We start from the raw sequence: 17342 nt of genomic DNA on the forward strand, positions 1-17342 counted from the left end.
GTAAAGAAAAAGAACAGTAAACTAATTACCAGAGTAATTAGTTACAAACCAGTAAGAACCAATACAAAGTTCAAGGATGATACCAATGGCTACCCACCGAGTCAAAAGCTGACTTAACATACAACCACACATACAAAACACAAGGTTATCACACTGATTAATGTTGCTGATATAAACTAACTTTACAGTTGTCATACAAATATATAATATGCTAATTTCAAAATTCCATTGTATGCTAAAGTGGTTTGAACAGCACTGGAATGACTATCAGGGAATTAGAGACTGCACATAAACAATTATACCAAATGCTGTTGATAATTTCAATCTAATAAATATCTAATAAAATTGCAAAAACACAAAGCAAAAATGAAAGTGCATAATGAAGATTTCAGAATCCAAATCATGTTTATTAACACTGACATATGTTGTGAAGTTTGCTGTTATTGTGGCAAGACATAAACGTTGTGATAAACAGCGACAAAAATAAAATAAATTGTGCAAAAGACAAATACTAAGATTGTGTTCAAAGACCGTCCAAAAATCTGATGGCACAGGACACAACCTCACCATACTTCTTTTGCACTATTTATAAATATCAGTAATAACCTCAAACCAATATCAACTATTATTCTTATTCCTAACTTCCATTCCATTTACAGGCAACATAGGAAAGGATAAACGGTTTGTGCTCCAACTCTGAAAACAGCTCACAATTTGGCAAATCAGAACAGGAAAACCAGTAAGAGAACTACTTACATTGTAACATTAACAGAGCAGAAAATTCATCAGATATTTCACTGGAGTGTTAACAAACAGAACAAACTCAGCTCTGAGACATATAAGGAGATAGTAAAGATGATAGTCTTTAAGGTCGTGTTTAAGGACTATCTAAAAGCAAAAGTTGTGAAGAGGTTTAGGGAACGAACTCCTAGCTTCAGACTTTGGCAGCAGAATCAAGATGGTACACCTCTGAACACAATGACAGACATTTTGGAGGGGTTCAGGGTTGGAGATGGTTATAGGTATAGGGAAAGGTGGAATCATGAAGGACTTAAGACAATTTTCATTCTTTTTTTAAACCAATGTAACTGAAAAGATGCCACACTTCGATGAACAAAGAAATCATGGGTTAACAGGACTTTGGTTGAATGAGAAATCAGAATAATCTCATTAAATGAAGGAGGACGGCAAGGAGCACTTTGGAATAACGAATCCAGTGGTATGCATAAATGCTGCAGCACCACTTGAGCTGAGGCAGAGGAGAGAGATAACTTCAGTAAATAATTAGGCAGGAGGTTCAATTCAAAAGTAACAGCAAGATCATGACAACTTGATTCAGTTTTGGAGCAAAGCCAAAGTATGGGAGGGATGAAGCCAAGGAAGAAGGGATGCAGTTTGTGAACAAGATTGAAGACAAAGACTTCAGAGCAGATGCATGTGCAAATACATTCTTGAAAATAATCAGTTGGTGACAGCTGCTAAGGACTGGGTCAATTATTCTTTCTACAGAAGACAAGCTCTCTGCCATTTAATAACAGATTTGGTTGTCACGCTTGTTATTTACCCTCTCAACTTCTACAGCTGCTGTCTTTTACTGAGATTTAAAATTCACAAATGTTTTCACAACCCTTCAATAACCCTTCAATTGGCTCAGAGCCAATTTTGCCCCAATAATTACTGGCAGGTTGCTCAATCAAGGAGGATAATATCATTGGTTCTATTTTCACTATATTTAAACTGTACAAAATTTTCAGCAGCTGTTTTGTGATATCTCAAGGTTATAGAAGGTGTTCTACAAATGACTTACAAAATATATTGACTGGCTGTGGTCTAATTAAAATCAGAGGTTAAACATTGTTTGCATCCATCTTACACTCCAACTGATACTGGAGCAGTTAAAGGAGTAGAGGAGTAGAACTTAAAGGAGTAGAACTCCTTTCTTTCTAAAGTTCAATGTTAAATTGTACAGCATCTTATCCAGTAAGTCACTGTGATAGAACGCCCACTAATTGCCTCAACTTCACTTGCTGTTTCATGAAAAGCACTTTTACACAATTACAAATTATGCAAATAGTCCATACTGTTCTATTTGATAATAAGAAAATTAGTATCAACCACTTACCTCCAGTATCTCTATGGACACGTACATTAAGAGTCAACTTTACCATATTCCGTAATGTTACACTTTGCTGTATACAAAGAAAGCAGATACAAATCAGTGTTCTGTCATGAAATTCTTCACTTTCACAGCTTAATAACCACATTAAAGAATCACAATGTACAATACATCTACACCAGAACCAAATCTACTACTGATTAGTAAATTAGAAATATAATAGTCATCATTATTGGACAATCATCTCAGCACTCAACCACACCATGGGAACATATGCACTTTAAACTTTTTTTAAAGCATCTACTCAGTTATGCATAGATGTTTTATGATGATAATGAGGTTTTTTTATTACTGAGTAGAAGCAAGATGTTTACCTAGGGAATGTGTATATACATTGAATTACCTAAGTCCTTCAAAAATGGCTCATGTGACTAAAGCACTATTATAGCTAGTCTTGTTTTGAATGACTACTGTGAAAGTTTAATGGTTTCATGAAATAGGATGTAGGTGATAACCAGGGAGGGAGGAACCTTTAACCAACAATCCCAAATAAAAACGAGTTGACTCTGATGTTGTAAAATGAATTACTGTCTTATGTCATGTGATTTCCAAATCAGTAATTAATATACTCCAGTTTTTAACATAAAATTTAAGAGAATATTCACTGACTTCTACAATTGCAAAAATCTGCTGATCACCATTGTTTTTACTGGGATTTCATATCTGACGATCAAATTTTGTACCAGAAAAAGAAGATTGATATTTAACATCCAAGGCTCACAGGGCTGTAGTTATCCTTTATTAATTAAAATAACATTAACTCTCCTCCAATCCTCTGGCACCTCATCTATTGCTGATAAAGATGTAAAAATGAATCTCCTCCTTTGTTTCCCATAGCAATCTTTGAAGTAGCAAGTGAGAGCGGCACCATTACAGGGTGGGTGCCATTGAAAAGAACAAGTCTTGTCGAGAGTGAGTTTTTTTTGAGTCAATAAAAAGGGAGGTGTAAGAGGAGGGGCCATTGTGGGAGAGGCTCAGGGAAAGGCTAACTTTGAGGAGATGCGAAGGGATTTAGAGAGAGTGGATTGGGTCAAGTTGTTTTATGGGAAGGATGTAATAGAGAAATGGAGGTCATTTAAGGGTGAAATTATGAGGGTACAGAATCTTTATGTTCCTGTTAGGTTGAAAGGAAAGGTTAAAGGTTTGAAAGCGCCATGGTTTTCAAGGGATATTAGAAACTTGGTTCGGAAAAAGAGGGATGTCTACAATAGATATAGGCAGCATGGAGTAAAGGAATTGCTCGAGGAATATAAAGAATGTAAAAGGAATCTTAAGAAAGAGATTAGAAAAGCTAAAAGAAGATACGAGTTTGGTTTGGCAAATAAGGTGGAAGTAAATCCGAAAGGTTTCTACAGTTATATTAAAAGCAAGAGGATAATGAGGGATAAAATTGGTCCCTTAGAGAATCAGGGTGGTCAGCTATGTGTGGAGCCGAGGGAGATGGGAGAGATTTTGAAACATTTCTTCTCTTCGGTATTCACTAAGGAGAAGGATATTGAATTGTGTAAGGTGTGGGAAACAAGTAAGGAAGTTATGGAACCTATGACAATTAAAGAGGTGGAAGTACTGGCACTTTTAAGAAATTTAAAAGTGGATAAATCTCCGGATCCTGACAGGATATTCCCCAGGACCTTGAGGGAAGTTTGTGTAGAGATAGCAGGAGCTCTGACGGAGATCTTTCAGATGTCATTAGAAACGGGGATTGTGCCGGAGGATTGGCGTATTGCTCATGTGGTTCCATTGTTTAAAAAGGGTTCTAGAAGTAAGCCTAGCAATTATAGACCTGTCAGTTTGACATCAGTGGTGGGTAAATTAATGGAAAGTATTCTTAGAGATAGTATTTATAATTATCTGGATAGACAGGATCTGATTAGGAGTAGCCAGCATGGATTTGTGCGTGGAAGGTCATGTTTGACAAACCTTATTGAATTTTTTGAAGAAGTTACGAGGAATATTGACGAGGGTAAGGCAGTGGATGTAGTCTATATGGACTTCAGCAAGGCCTTTGACAAAGTTCCACATGGAAAGTTAGTTAAGAAGGTTCAGTCGTTAGGTATTAATGCTGGAGTAATAAAATGGATTCAACAGTGGCTAGATGGGAGATGCCAGAGAGTAGTGGTGGATAATTGTTTATCGGGATGGAGGCCGGTGACTAGCGGAGTGCCTCAGGGATCTGTTTTGGGCCCAATGTTGTTTGTAATATACATAAATGATCTGGATGATGGGGTGGTAAATTGGATTAGTAAGTATGCCGATGATACTAAGGTAGGAGGTGTTGTGGATAATGAGGTGGGTTTTCAAAGCTTGCAGGGAGATTTATGCTGGTTAGAAGAATGGGCTGAACGTTGGCAGATGGAGTTTAATGCTGAGAAGTGTGAGGTTCTACATTTTGGCAGGAATAATCCAAATAGAACATACAGGGTAAATGGTAGGGCATTGAGGAATGCAGTGGAACAGAGAGATCTAGGAATAACAGTGCATAGTTCCCTGAAGGTGGAGTCTCATGTAGATAGGGTGGTGAAGAAGGCTTTTGGAACGCTGGCCTTTATAAATCAGAGCATTGAGTACAGAAGTTGGGATGTAATGTTAAAATTGTACAAGGCATTGGTAAGGCCAAATTTGGAATATTGTGTACAGTTCTGGTCACCAAATTATAGGAAAGATATCAATAAATTAGAGAGAGTGCAGAGACGATTTACTAGGATGTTACCTGGGTTTCAGCACTTAAGTTACAGAGAAAGGGTGAACAAGTTAGGTTCTATTCATTGGAGCGTAGAAGGTTGAGGGGGGATTTGATCGAGGTATTTAAAATTTTGAGAGGGATAGATAGAGTTGACGTGAATAGGCTGTTTCCATTGAGAGTAGGGGAGATTCAAACGAGAGGACATGATTTGAGAGTTAGGGGGCAAAAGTTTAAGGGAAACACGAGGGGGTATTTCTTTACTCAGAGAGTGATAGCTGTGTGGAATGAGCTTCCTGTAGACGTAGTAGAGGCAAGTTCAGTTGTGTCATTTAAGGTAAAATTGGATAGGTATATGGACAGAAAAGGAGTGGAGGGTTATGGGCTGAGTGCGGGTAGGTGGGACTAGGTGAGATTAAGAGTTCGGCACGGACTAGGAGGGCCGAGATGGCCTGTTTCCGTGCTGTGATTGTTGTTATATGGTTAAGAGTAGTCAGACTTTGGTCAACAGGCTTCATCGAAAACAGGCAGAGATTAAGGGTACTAAGTCATTTGTTTTGATTGTGGAACTTGAACTTGAGAAGTTGGAACTAAAGGTACAACAAGTTCACAAGAAGAGGCTGAGTAAGTGACGTAGGTGGGTGTGAAACTCAAAGAATTCAGAGAGAGGGCACAGGCAAGAACAGGTGAGTGTTTTTAAAATTGTCTGTAAATCCTTAGTCTTAGTTCAGTGTAGGCACGATGGCTAATGCATTGGAATGCTCCTCCTGTGAGATGTGGGATTTCAGGGTATCTGACCGTATCCCTGATGACTACAGCTGCAGGAGAGCACCCAACTTCAAACCCCAACTGACAAGGTCAGTGAACTGGAGCTGGAAGTACTCAGGACCATTTGGGATACTGAAAACCTCAAGATAGAACTCTTACTGAGGTGGTCAAACTCAAAGCACAGGCTTCAGATAGTAGATGCGTGACCACCAGGAGTAGTACGGGGAGTAAGCAGTCAGTACACGGTTCCGCCGTGGCATTCCCTCAGTAACAAGTATACCACTTTTGATACTGCTGGGTGAGGGGGGCACACTGGAAATGACCTATCAGGGCACAGCAGCAGCAACAAAGCCTGGGGCACTGTGGCTGGCTCTGAGGCACAGCGATAATGATGGGGCACTCTATAGGGTGATGGACAGGAGTTTCTGTGGTCGAGAAAGAGATGCTAGGGTGGTGTGTTGCCTCCCAGAGTGGCAGGTGCCTGGGGTGGTGGGAGGGGCAGAAACATTACAGACTTTTGAGACATTTAGGTAGGTATATGAATGAGGAAAATAGAAGGATATGGACACTGTGTAGGAAAGAAGGGATTAGTTTAGTTGACCATGTGATTACTAATACATTTGGTTCTGCACAACATTGTGGGCTGAAGGGACTGTTCCTGTGCTGTACTGTTCTATGTTCTACGTACCCTGGGATAAATCTTAGCTGGTCTCGCGGGTTTATCAAACCTTATCTATCGCATGACATTTAACATCTCCTCCTCGTGCTTCAGATTATCCATTTAACTCACCATCTTCTGTTGCAGATGAGAAATCCTCACTCCAGACGTCACACCCATCTTCCTCTAATTCCCACTACTCGTTGGCAGCCCTATAGTATGACCCAGCAATATGATTGGCCTCTCTCTTATTCCTAAATTCTATCTATATGGTCTCATTGTATGATGCTACCAGTTCATCCTCTTGAAGTATTGTCATAATTTTCTCCCTAATCAGTGCTGCGACTCTCCCCTCTTATTTTGCATTCCCCTTTTCGAATGCTTGTGCGTTCTTGGGATTCCAAAGAACACACTTGGGCAATCCACAAGCTTAATAGAAATTTATTTGGATGTTATTAATTGGTAAAGGATATCATATGACATTCATACACTCCCATGATCATCACCAAGTAGTGATAAAAAAGGCACTCTGGCATATTTCCCTTCCCTGCCCCAAATGTGATAGCTGACTAACTTCAGCCAGTTCCACACAGGCTGGGGCTATCTCCTAGAAGCACTTATAGGGTATACTCTGTTCATTGCATTCATTGCACCACTAATTAATAGTAACAGCTGACTCAAGAAAATGCAACTGCAATAAAGATTTAGTACAATATCAAAACCCTCAATCTCTTGGATTACTTTAAACAGTTGATTTCATTTATAACCACATAACCACATCCATATTTCTGTGGACGTTTCAACAAGCTAGGAAACATCACCTAATGCTTTTAACCTGGAATTGTGATTAAAGGGAGATGGTCCAGAATTATTTAATATACAGTGTAGACTACAATGTGGCAGAGGCATCTTATTGCTATCCCACTCCCATTTTCTACATGTTTCAAGGCGATTTATTCTAATTACTGTTGAAGGAGAACAGAAAGATTGAATTTCCTTCCCTAAATTTATTCTTTACCTGCTCTATGCAAGCAGTTTGCATTTAGTTGCTTTTAATACAAGTCCAATTCTTACCCTAAATTGACTCAAAACATCTGACTGCATAAGGAAACAACATGCTGACAGTATTTTGCAATTTGTGGAACTTGGAATCTAAGAACCAGGTATATTTTTCCTTTCACTGCACACAATACAAACTTGTACATTTACCATGTATAATTCACCTGCAAATAGTAAACACTTCATTTTCATGCACAATACCTCACAAAATGCACAAGTAAGTTAATTAATTTGGATTAATGGACTGCAAAAAATACTCAAAATATTTGATAATTTGGTTGAAATTCACAAGATGTTATTTGCCAGTGTAACAATTTTTTTTTGTTTCAAGTTTAAAACAACATGTAGACTTCCAGCAACAGAGCTTTAGGTCCTCCATACTATGGCAACTTGTTATTTGCTCTTTAATGATGTACCTTGTGCGTCTGGTAGAGGGATATACTAATGGATATAACAGAGATAAATAGGATACACGCTGCATAGTAATAATACTCCTCAGTAATCCAGAGTACAATACTGAAAATCTGAAAAATGTAGAAAGGATTCAGGACCTGGAAGAGAAAACAAAAGTTCATCATCAAATTTAGAACTGAAAACCACATCACAATTAGAAATAGAGAACAAAATTGCATCACTCTGATAGGTTGATAGGGCTGAGCTCCCATTCACCATCACTTTTATCTCTGCTCATTATTTTCCCCCTTACTTCCACCACTCAAAATGCCAAATTAGAGTGCATTTTATTTACTCTCAAGTACCTACACCATATGGTTTATCGGGACTGTTAAGTATCTGCTGGGTCATTTACTGAGACACCTGCATTCAACCTCTTCTTGGTACGTCCATATACAAGCAACCACAGAATGTACAGGGAGAATGACCAAATGTAGCAATACTGTGCTTTCTCTATTGCAAGAGTATCAAAGGTCATTTAGTTGACCTAGTGTCATACAAATCAAGATCATATAACACAACACCGATTAGGACTCTTCCTGTTCATTCTCAGGTACAGTCTGTATGACACTCAAGTATTATTCATGTATTTGGCCCAAGCTATATGGATGAAAGAAACCATAGTTTCTCACATTAAAATGAAGCACTTACCTTTGAGTGTGCATTTTCACTTCTCCGCTGAACGTTTTTGTCTCCCCATTTAATGGGAAAGAATACCTAACAGTAGGAGGTTACTTCTCTCTTTACAACCAACAACTAACTTCTACAATAGTGGAAACTTGGCTGTTTTTACTGCTCCTCTGTTGTGCAAAATCATCATCTGAATATAGTTACAACTGCAAGAATGCACTCTGGATCACTCATCTCCTGACATTCAGTCAGTCTTTGAACTCTAATTTCATACATCAGCACACCACAGCACAGTGATCAAGATAATACACACAAAATACAGCACCTATGGAAAAGAGTAAACAGCCGACATTTCAGGCAGAGACCCTTCATCAGGATGCTGCCTGGCCTGCTGAGTTCCCCCAACATTTTGTGTGTGTTACTTTGATTTCCAGCACCTGCAGATATTCTGTCAATGATTAAGATGTTCATTTTAAATTCATTTTCATTTCAATTCATTTTCATCTAAAAACAAAACCACCTACTGCAATGGAAAGAAAAACAGGACCACATCAACTCACCTCTTCAACTAATAATGTGAAGTATGATTTTACAAGCACCTCAATCACGTTTGGTCCATACACCTGCCTTCTGCAAGTAAAACAAATAAATTATAGCAATCCAAAAGAGCCCAACTTTTGTCAAGGCAGCTTTTTGGAGCAATGGTCCTCTCAAGTATTTAGACTACCTGCAAGTCTGAATACTGAACATCCAAGAAGCACATCATATTCAAGTCTAACCTGTTCTCGTCCTTTACTGACACATATCAAGCTCAAGTTCAGTTGTCATTCAACCATACGTGTATACTGGCAAATGAAACAATGTTCCTCTGGACCAAGGTGCACAACACAGTGCATATAACTCACATACGTGACACATAAAGTGATATTATCACAGGTAAATTAACAAAAAATAAGGTGCATTTATGACACAAGTTTAAAAAGTAAACAGCATAACGCTGATGACACTTCATACTTGACAAGACCTGGGTGGTGTCAGGAGGTTCAGTAGTCTTATGGCCTGGGGTAAGAATCTGTTTTCCATTATAATAGTTATTAACCTCTTGCCTGATGAAAGGGCGTCAGAGATTGTTGGACAGATAGAAGGGATCATTGACGATGCTAAGGGCCCTGTTTACACAGCGCTCCTGATAAAAATCTCTGATGAGTAAAAGAGTGACCCCGATGATTCTCTCAGCAGTCCTTACAATCCTTTGTCGGGGCTTGTGGTCAGATGCCTGGAAATTCCCAAACCAGATGGTGATGCAGCTGGTCAGGAAAATCTCGATCTTGCTCCTGTAAAAATTGGTTAGAATGGGGGTGGGTGGGGAGGCGGGAGGTGGGAGCCTCACTCACCTCAATCCCCTCAGGAAGTGGAGATGCTGCTGAGCTTTCTTGAACAAAGAGGTGGTGTTGAGGGTGGTCCCAGAACTCCCAGAAACTTGGTGCTACTAACTCTCTAGATGGAGAAGCTGCATATGTGGAGTGAGGACTGGTCAGCTTGAACTTTCCTAAAGTTCACAATCATCTCTTTGGTCTTGTCCATGTTGAAGCTCAAGTTATTGCCCTCACACCATTCTACCAGATGCTCCACCTCCTCTCTGTATGCTGTCTCATCACCTTTGTCAATGAGGCATATAACTCACTGTTGTATCATCAGCAAACTTGATGATTCTGTTTGAACTAGATTGAGTAGTGCAGTCATGCATTAGCAGTGTGAACAGCAGCAGGCTGAGCACGCAGCCCTAGGGAGCACCAGTACTCAGCCTGATAGAGCTAGAGATGTTTTTGCCAACACACACTGACTGTGGTCTTTCCATCTAGAAGTCGGGGATCCAGTTACAGGGAGAAGTGTTGAGACCCAACGAGGGCAGTTTACCCACCAGCTTCTGAAGGATGATCCAAGTTAAATGCTGAGCTGGTCAATAAACAGCACCCTGGCATATGAGGCACCATTTTCCAGGTGGGACATGATGGAAGAGTGCAATTTGAGCAATAAGCAAACTGGAAAGGGTCCAATGTGGCAAGAAGATGGGAATTAATGCAATCCAGAACCAGCCACTCAAAACACTTCATTATTGTTGCGGTCAGTGCCACTGGACAGTGTCGTTGAGGCTGGTTGCTTTCTTGGACACCGGGATGATGGTGGCCACCTTGAAGCCTGAGGGGACAGTGGACAATTCCAGAGAGATGTTGAAGATGGTTGTTAGGACCTCCATTATTTGGGCTGGAGAGTCCCCCAGCACCTGACCAAGAACATTATCAAGCCCCATAACTTTACATGGCTTGACCCCTAGCTAGAATCTTCCTCACATCAGCTACAACCAGAGTTCCTACTCCTCAGGGGGGAGGGGGTGGAGAGGGAAGGAGGGCCTTCCTTGCCGGCATATCATTCCATGCATCAAACCAGTGTAAAAGACATTCAGCCTTTCAGGAAGAGAAGCATCACTGTCATTGGCACATAGGGTGAACATGTAGTCTGTTATTGTCTGAATATGCTGCCAAATGCGCCTCATATCTCTGGTTTTACAGAAGTGGCTGTATATTCTCTGAATAATCCAGTTTTGCCTTCTTAATGACGCAGGAAAGCACAGCTCTTGCTGACCTGAGAGCCGTCTTATCTTCCAATCTGAAGGCAGCATCCTGATCATTCAGTTGTGTCCGGACCTCTTGCTGTCAGCCACAAATTCTGATTTGCCTTCACATCAATGTGTTTAATAATGGTGACGTCCTCAATGCATTTCTCAATCCAGTCACAGATCTCACATATTCATCTATGTTAACGTGATGGTCGTAGTCAGCTGTCTCCCTGAACACGTTCCAGTCCGCGTTTTCAAAACAGGTCACATTACTGAGGTTGCTCCTTCCGGCCCGGCCTTTATCTCCCGTTCAGCTGGTGTAATTCATTTAACCAGTGGCAGCATGCAGGAATTAACAGAGAATCCAAGGTGAGGGTAGGAAGCAGCTTCGTATGCACCAGAGATAATGGCACAAACCAGGTCTAATGTGTTCTCCGGTAGGAAAGTTAACATTCTGATACAATTTAGGCAGGACCAATTTTATGTTAGCGTGGTTGAAGCTGTTAGCAACAATAAAGAAACCATCAAGGTGTGTGATTTGTAAGTCACTGATAGTGCTGTAGAGCTCATGTAGCACTTCCTCAGCATTAGGACAGTGGGGGAAACGAATACAGCCACAATCACGATAGCAATGAAAATCGCTCAGTGAAGCCCATTAAGAACTCTACCATAGGTGAACAGTGGGTCATCACTACCAAAGCATTTACGCACCAGTTCTTGTCAACATACTGTAGATACATATACCTCCAACGCAAGTCCTGCCAGAGATATCAGAAATTCTGACAGCCTGAAAAGAGATTAAATACTCTAAGCTGGATGGCTGGTTTAGGGGCAGTACCCTGGAGCTATATTTCTGTCATGTTGAGGGTACAGCTATGCTTCATCTCATGCTGATTTGGTTTATCTAGTTTATTTTCTAGCAATCAAATGTTTGAAAGCAGAATTGAGGGCACAACTGGCCTGCAAGGCTTTGCCTTTAGTCTCACATGAATACCAGTGCACTTTCTTTGCTTCTGCTTCCTTGTGCATCTCTTCTGACCACGTCTCTTCTGGGTAGCTGTAGCAGGCGACGACATAAGCTCATGCCGTGGAGCTCATTTGCTATTGACAAGTCGCTAGTGAGGTAGACTTGCTGTTCTTAATATCTAACTGGGACTTGCAATTATAAGAAAGACGTAAAGGATGAACAATTACACCATTAGTGGGATTGGCCACTGAAACTGGATGCACTACCATTTGAAGTGAAAGAGGTCATGTCATATATTTTCAAGCTGAGTGTGTTAAGCAATGACTATGTATTGGAATCCTGGCTTATTTACTGTGCTATAGTACAGGGAAGAAATCAAATGCAGTACTTCAAAGAATCAAATGGAATTTTCATAGCTGAGTTAGATTAATTTCAGTTGGGTAATGTATCAAAGGATGTGCAGAACAAGCAGGCAATTGTAGTTGAAAAAGAACAAGTATGGAATTATAGCATAATAGAATTAATTTGGCTTATTCCAAGTTACTTAATACTAGATGATGATTGAGCAATTGATCTTTTGGAAATGTATCTTCCACCCTTTGCAAAGACTGCTGAAAATCACAAAACAGTAATGTTAGCATTCCTTGATGCTTATGGTTCAGTACATGAAATACAAGAAGGAAGCATAAAATGAATGATAGGACTTTAGGAGCACTGATGTACAGAGGCAAATTGGGTGCAATCCCATTACAGGAAGGATATAGAGGCTTTGGGGAAGGTGCAGAAAAGGTTCAGCAGTGTTGCATAGTTAATATTTTGGTAATATGAGTAATATTGTAAATATGTTGTTTGATTATGTACTCATTATTTAAGTAATACATTACTGGCTATATGGAAAAGTACATGAATGGCATACATCATTACACCACCATGTCCATAAGTGTACACCTCACTTAAAGTAAAAATTAAATGAAGACACAAATTCCTAGCTCCACATTTTCTTTCAATTAGTTTTATGTTTTGGAGTTACAAAACATAACAGTGGCAATGAGGAAGTTTTAAACAAACCTGAGATGACCACCTACCTGTGGAAGAGCAGCTAGACATTAGTTTTTTTTTTTAAAAAGCACAGCAAAATGTTCCAGCTTTTTTAAAAAAATTGGTGCACTTTTTTTTCTTCGCAAGAAGAGAAAGACATTTGTTCACAAAAGGCAGAAAATGGAAAAATTCACAAGTACATAACCAGTAAGTACTGGGTAATACTAATTATAAATACATTTTTAAAAGAACAGAAGTGGCTAGCTACTTTAGAAAGATAGATGTGTTTGATTACACAGAAGATAACTGGATATTGTATACTGAACAAATTGAACAGTATTTTGAAGCAAATAAAATAGCCAATGAAAAGCAAGTGCCAGTTTTGCTGCATGTATTGGGTGAAAAAGCATACCGTTTGCTTGTAGTTTAATTGTTCCAACCAAATCAGCCAAAATGAGCTTTGTTGCTGTCATTAAAGTCACGTGGGAACATTAAAAACCAAAACCATTGTTGAAATAAGAGCAGTTTAGGTTTCATAAGCAGAATCAAAAGGAAGAGGAGACAATATCAGCGTACGTGGCTGAATTGAAGTAATTATCTGAGCACTGTGAGTGCAGTGGTGGGCTTAGAGATCATTTAGTTTATGGAATCTTACAAGAAAATATTCAAAAACTGCTCTTAACTAAACCGCAACTCACATTTAAAAGAGCAATTGAAATTGCTGTATTAATGGAAACAGTAGAGACACAATTAGGAGTGAGACTGAATGTTAGCAAAATTGAAGCGCCTAAGCAGAAAGCGGCCTGAGGAAACAAATTGTATTACCATTGTGGGAGGGACTCTCATACACCAGACCAATGCAAATTTAAATGTGAAACTTGCAAAAAATTCAACAAAGTAGGACACATACAAGGAACATGTTGGTGTATCCAGAGATACCGGCCACGTGACAGACGCACCGCCACCTGGCTGGTCGGAGGACACACCACATGCCAATCAACATTTGGTCCCTCCCAACTAATCAATGCACACCTAAATTATTGGTCATCTTAACTGGATCATCTCGCCGAGCCCCATGCTATAAAAGGTGAGACATGTGCCTGGCTCGGTCTCACTTACAGACCACCTCATTGAAGTTAAGTGCATTGATTTATGTTTGGGAAGGTTTATCGTTTGTCCTGGTAAGGGAGCCGCAGCTATCCAAGGTCAAGGGGGATAGCTGTCGTAGTGCTTTCCCCTTGTTCTTTGCATGTGTAACTGTACCCTGTCCCCACACTTCTTTCTGTGTATTGTACAACCGACCCGACCTTCCCCTCGTGTTAACCCTAAATGTTTTTTTGTTAGAACATTGTAGTTGCTTGTGTTGACCCGACTTCCCCTTGTAAATAAATTCCTTATTATTAAAACTGTGTGTGTCCAGGCCTCTACTGTTGAGACTCAAAGAACCAGTTCTTTTCCATCACAACAGTTGGGCAGACAAAAATAAATGGACAGCACAAGGAAGAGAAAAAGATAAAAAGTCAAGTTGCAGTTTCAAACAGATCATCAATCTGCATGTGAAAAAAGCGATGAAAAACCGGATAGTGATGAGAATGACACAGGGTAATCTTGAGATTTACAATGTGAAAACTAACAACAGACAAACAATATGGCTTAGGGCAGAAGCGAATGACAAATTAATTAAAATGGAATCGGGCCCTGGCTCAACTGCTTCAGTCATTCCACAAAATGAGTTTGAATCACATTTCAAAGACACTGAACTGAAGCCTGCAGATATCAAAGAACGAACTTATACTGGAGAAAAGATCACTCCTGCGGGAATGACATTAGTACCCTTGAAATAGAGCAACCAGCTAGCCAAATTGTGCTTGTATATGGGAAAAACAGGAGAGCCAGCATTGTGGGAAGGCAAGTGTCTGAGATACAACTCGTTTGGCGATTCATCCACTACTTGCATGCCACATACCCTGCAATAGTCAATTGAAAACAAATTAAGGGGCTGGATGTTGCCACGGCAGTGCTCAGGAACGGCACTGGAAAACTCAAATATATCAAGGGTAAAATAATGTTAAAAAAAATGCTATAGCCAAGTTTTACAAAACCCATCTGGTTCCTTATGCCATCCGTGATAAAGTAACCAGTGAGCTAGATCTTTTGGAGGCAAAAGGAATTCTTTCCAAGGTTGATTGGAGCCTATGGGCAATGCCAATGGTCCCAGTAGGAAAGAAGAATGGCTCTGTCAGGATCTGTGGTGATTCTACGGTCGCCATTAACCCAGAACTGAAAGTAGATCAATAGCCTCTGCCCAGGATAGAGGATGTCTTTGCCAACCTCTCTGAAGAGAAACACTTAAACAAAGTGGACTTAGTTGAGGCCTACCTATTGATGAAGATCCATATGGTTTATACCATAAACAGTCACAAAGGGTTTTATCGCTATAATGGCCTTATTTTTGGAGTAGCATCTGCACCTGCACTCTGGCAGAAAGCTATGGAACAAGGGCTGCAAGGTTGCCCAGGCACTCAGTGTTATCTGGATGGCATCATCGTTACCGATGAGGATGACAAGGAATGCCTACTGTACTAAGTCACAAGACAGTGTTAAAAAGATTACAGGATGATGGGCTCAGAGCATGATGCAACAAGTGTGAATTCCTTAAACCAAACAACACTTGCTGTAGTCACATCATTGATGCACAAGTGTGCGGGAAAAATTCAAGGAGTGATGGATGCTCCAAGCCAAATGATATGTTACAGTTGCAGTCCTTTTTTACTATCTGTCAATTATTATAAGAGATTCTTGCCAAATCTGGCTACTGTGCTCCACCCCTAGAACGCATTACCTACAGATCAGGAAGAAATGGCAATGAACAAAGCAATGTGAGTTGGTTTTCAAAAAGGTAAAGAAAATAATGACGTCAGTATCCATATCATCCAGTGAAGCTTGCCTGTAATACCCTTGCCTTATGGGTATAAGTGCAGTCATGTCACATGTTATGACTGATGGAAGTGATTGCCCCAAAAGCCTTTGTATTGCATTCCCGTATCAGTGCACAGAAAAATTATGCACATTTTGACAGAGAGGCCTTGAGTCTGGTTTGGAGTATAAAACATTTCAAATTCTGGTTGACACTCTCATTACTTATCATCAACCACTAGTGTCCATCTTCCAATCCACAGAAGGGTGTTCCACTAACAGCATCAGCGCAAATGCAGAGATGGGCTCTGTTTCTTGCAGGACATAAGTACATGATAGAATTTAAGAGGACAACTAATCGAGATAATACTGATGGATTGTCCTGTTTACCCATGGAAAAGGAAACGTCTGAAAATTTACAAAAGAGGACAACCCTCTTGATGCATTCTCCCTCATACAAATCAAAAGTCTCCCTATTGCGCCAGAGATGTTTCAAAGAGAAACCAGAAAAGAACCCACATTGTGTCAGGTAAAATGGCTGGAATGTGCAGCAGAAACTCCAGTTTTACCAGTGCCGAGATGAACTTGCCATGGACGGAGGCTGCCTTATGTGGAGATTGAGAATTGTACAATCCAAGCTGAGAACTAAAGTGTTGGAGGAGTTAAATGCCTGTCATCAAAGCATGGTCAAAATGAAAGCATTCGCAGGCCTGCGAATAAATTAGCAGATCAAGCAGAATGCCAAACACTGTTCAGGATGCCAGCATATCAAGAAGATACCAAGAGAACGCCTTTCCATCCTTAAAAGTGGCATACATTGCTCTGGCAGAGGATTCATGAGGATTTTGCTGGACCATTCATAGGCACAAATTTCTTAGTAGTAGTGGATGCAGCTACCACTGGCCAGAAGTGTTTCCAATGGCCTCCACTACACCCTCACCACTGCTGATATGTTGGGTAGCCTCCTCTCAAGGACTGGTGATCCAGAGCACTTAGTCAGTGACAATGAACCAGATTTTTGCAGAACAATTTCAGTCACTCCTGAAAATTAATGGAATAAGATATATTACATAAGCACAATACCACCCAACTACAAACAGATTTGTGGGAAGGTTTGACCAGCGTCCAAAGAACAAACTGCAAGCAATGTCAGCAAAACCCACTACACTGACACTAAATCAGAAGCTCGCTAATTTTCTCCTTGAAAATCACCAGCTATGCCGTTTCTGCGACTTCCCTTTCGTGCATGCTTGGATTTCCTCAAACACAATCTCAGGAGGAGCATGCAGGACAAACGAACAGCTGTGACAAATAGAGTGCTCCTCATAAAAGGAGGTTTGATGTTTCACTCCTGGACAAATAGTCCTGGTGAGGGATCAC

At 40.2% G+C, this 17342-nt stretch overlaps 1 protein-coding gene across 2 annotated transcripts in view; it reads right to left on the reverse strand.

Annotated features, from left to right (window-relative positions):
• The window catches only part of atp13a2 (ATPase cation transporting 13A2), a 119524-nt gene that overhangs the window by 44888 nt on the left and 57294 nt on the right, over positions 1-17342 (reverse strand). For both annotated transcript variants that reach the window (XM_073031816.1, XM_073031817.1), the window contains exons 8-10: positions 8985-9054; positions 7758-7892; positions 2123-2189 (exon numbers count right to left, since the gene is read on the reverse strand). In XM_073031816.1, coding sequence (XP_072887917.1) covers positions 2123-2189; positions 7758-7892; positions 8985-9054 — 272 coding nt within the window. The remainder of the gene's footprint in view (positions 1-2122; positions 2190-7757; positions 7893-8984; positions 9055-17342) is intronic.

This window comes from Hemitrygon akajei, chromosome 29 (genome assembly GCF_048418815.1).
Source record: "Hemitrygon akajei chromosome 29, sHemAka1.3, whole genome shotgun sequence".
Lineage (NCBI taxonomy): Eukaryota > Metazoa > Chordata > Chondrichthyes > Myliobatiformes > Dasyatidae > Hemitrygon > Hemitrygon akajei.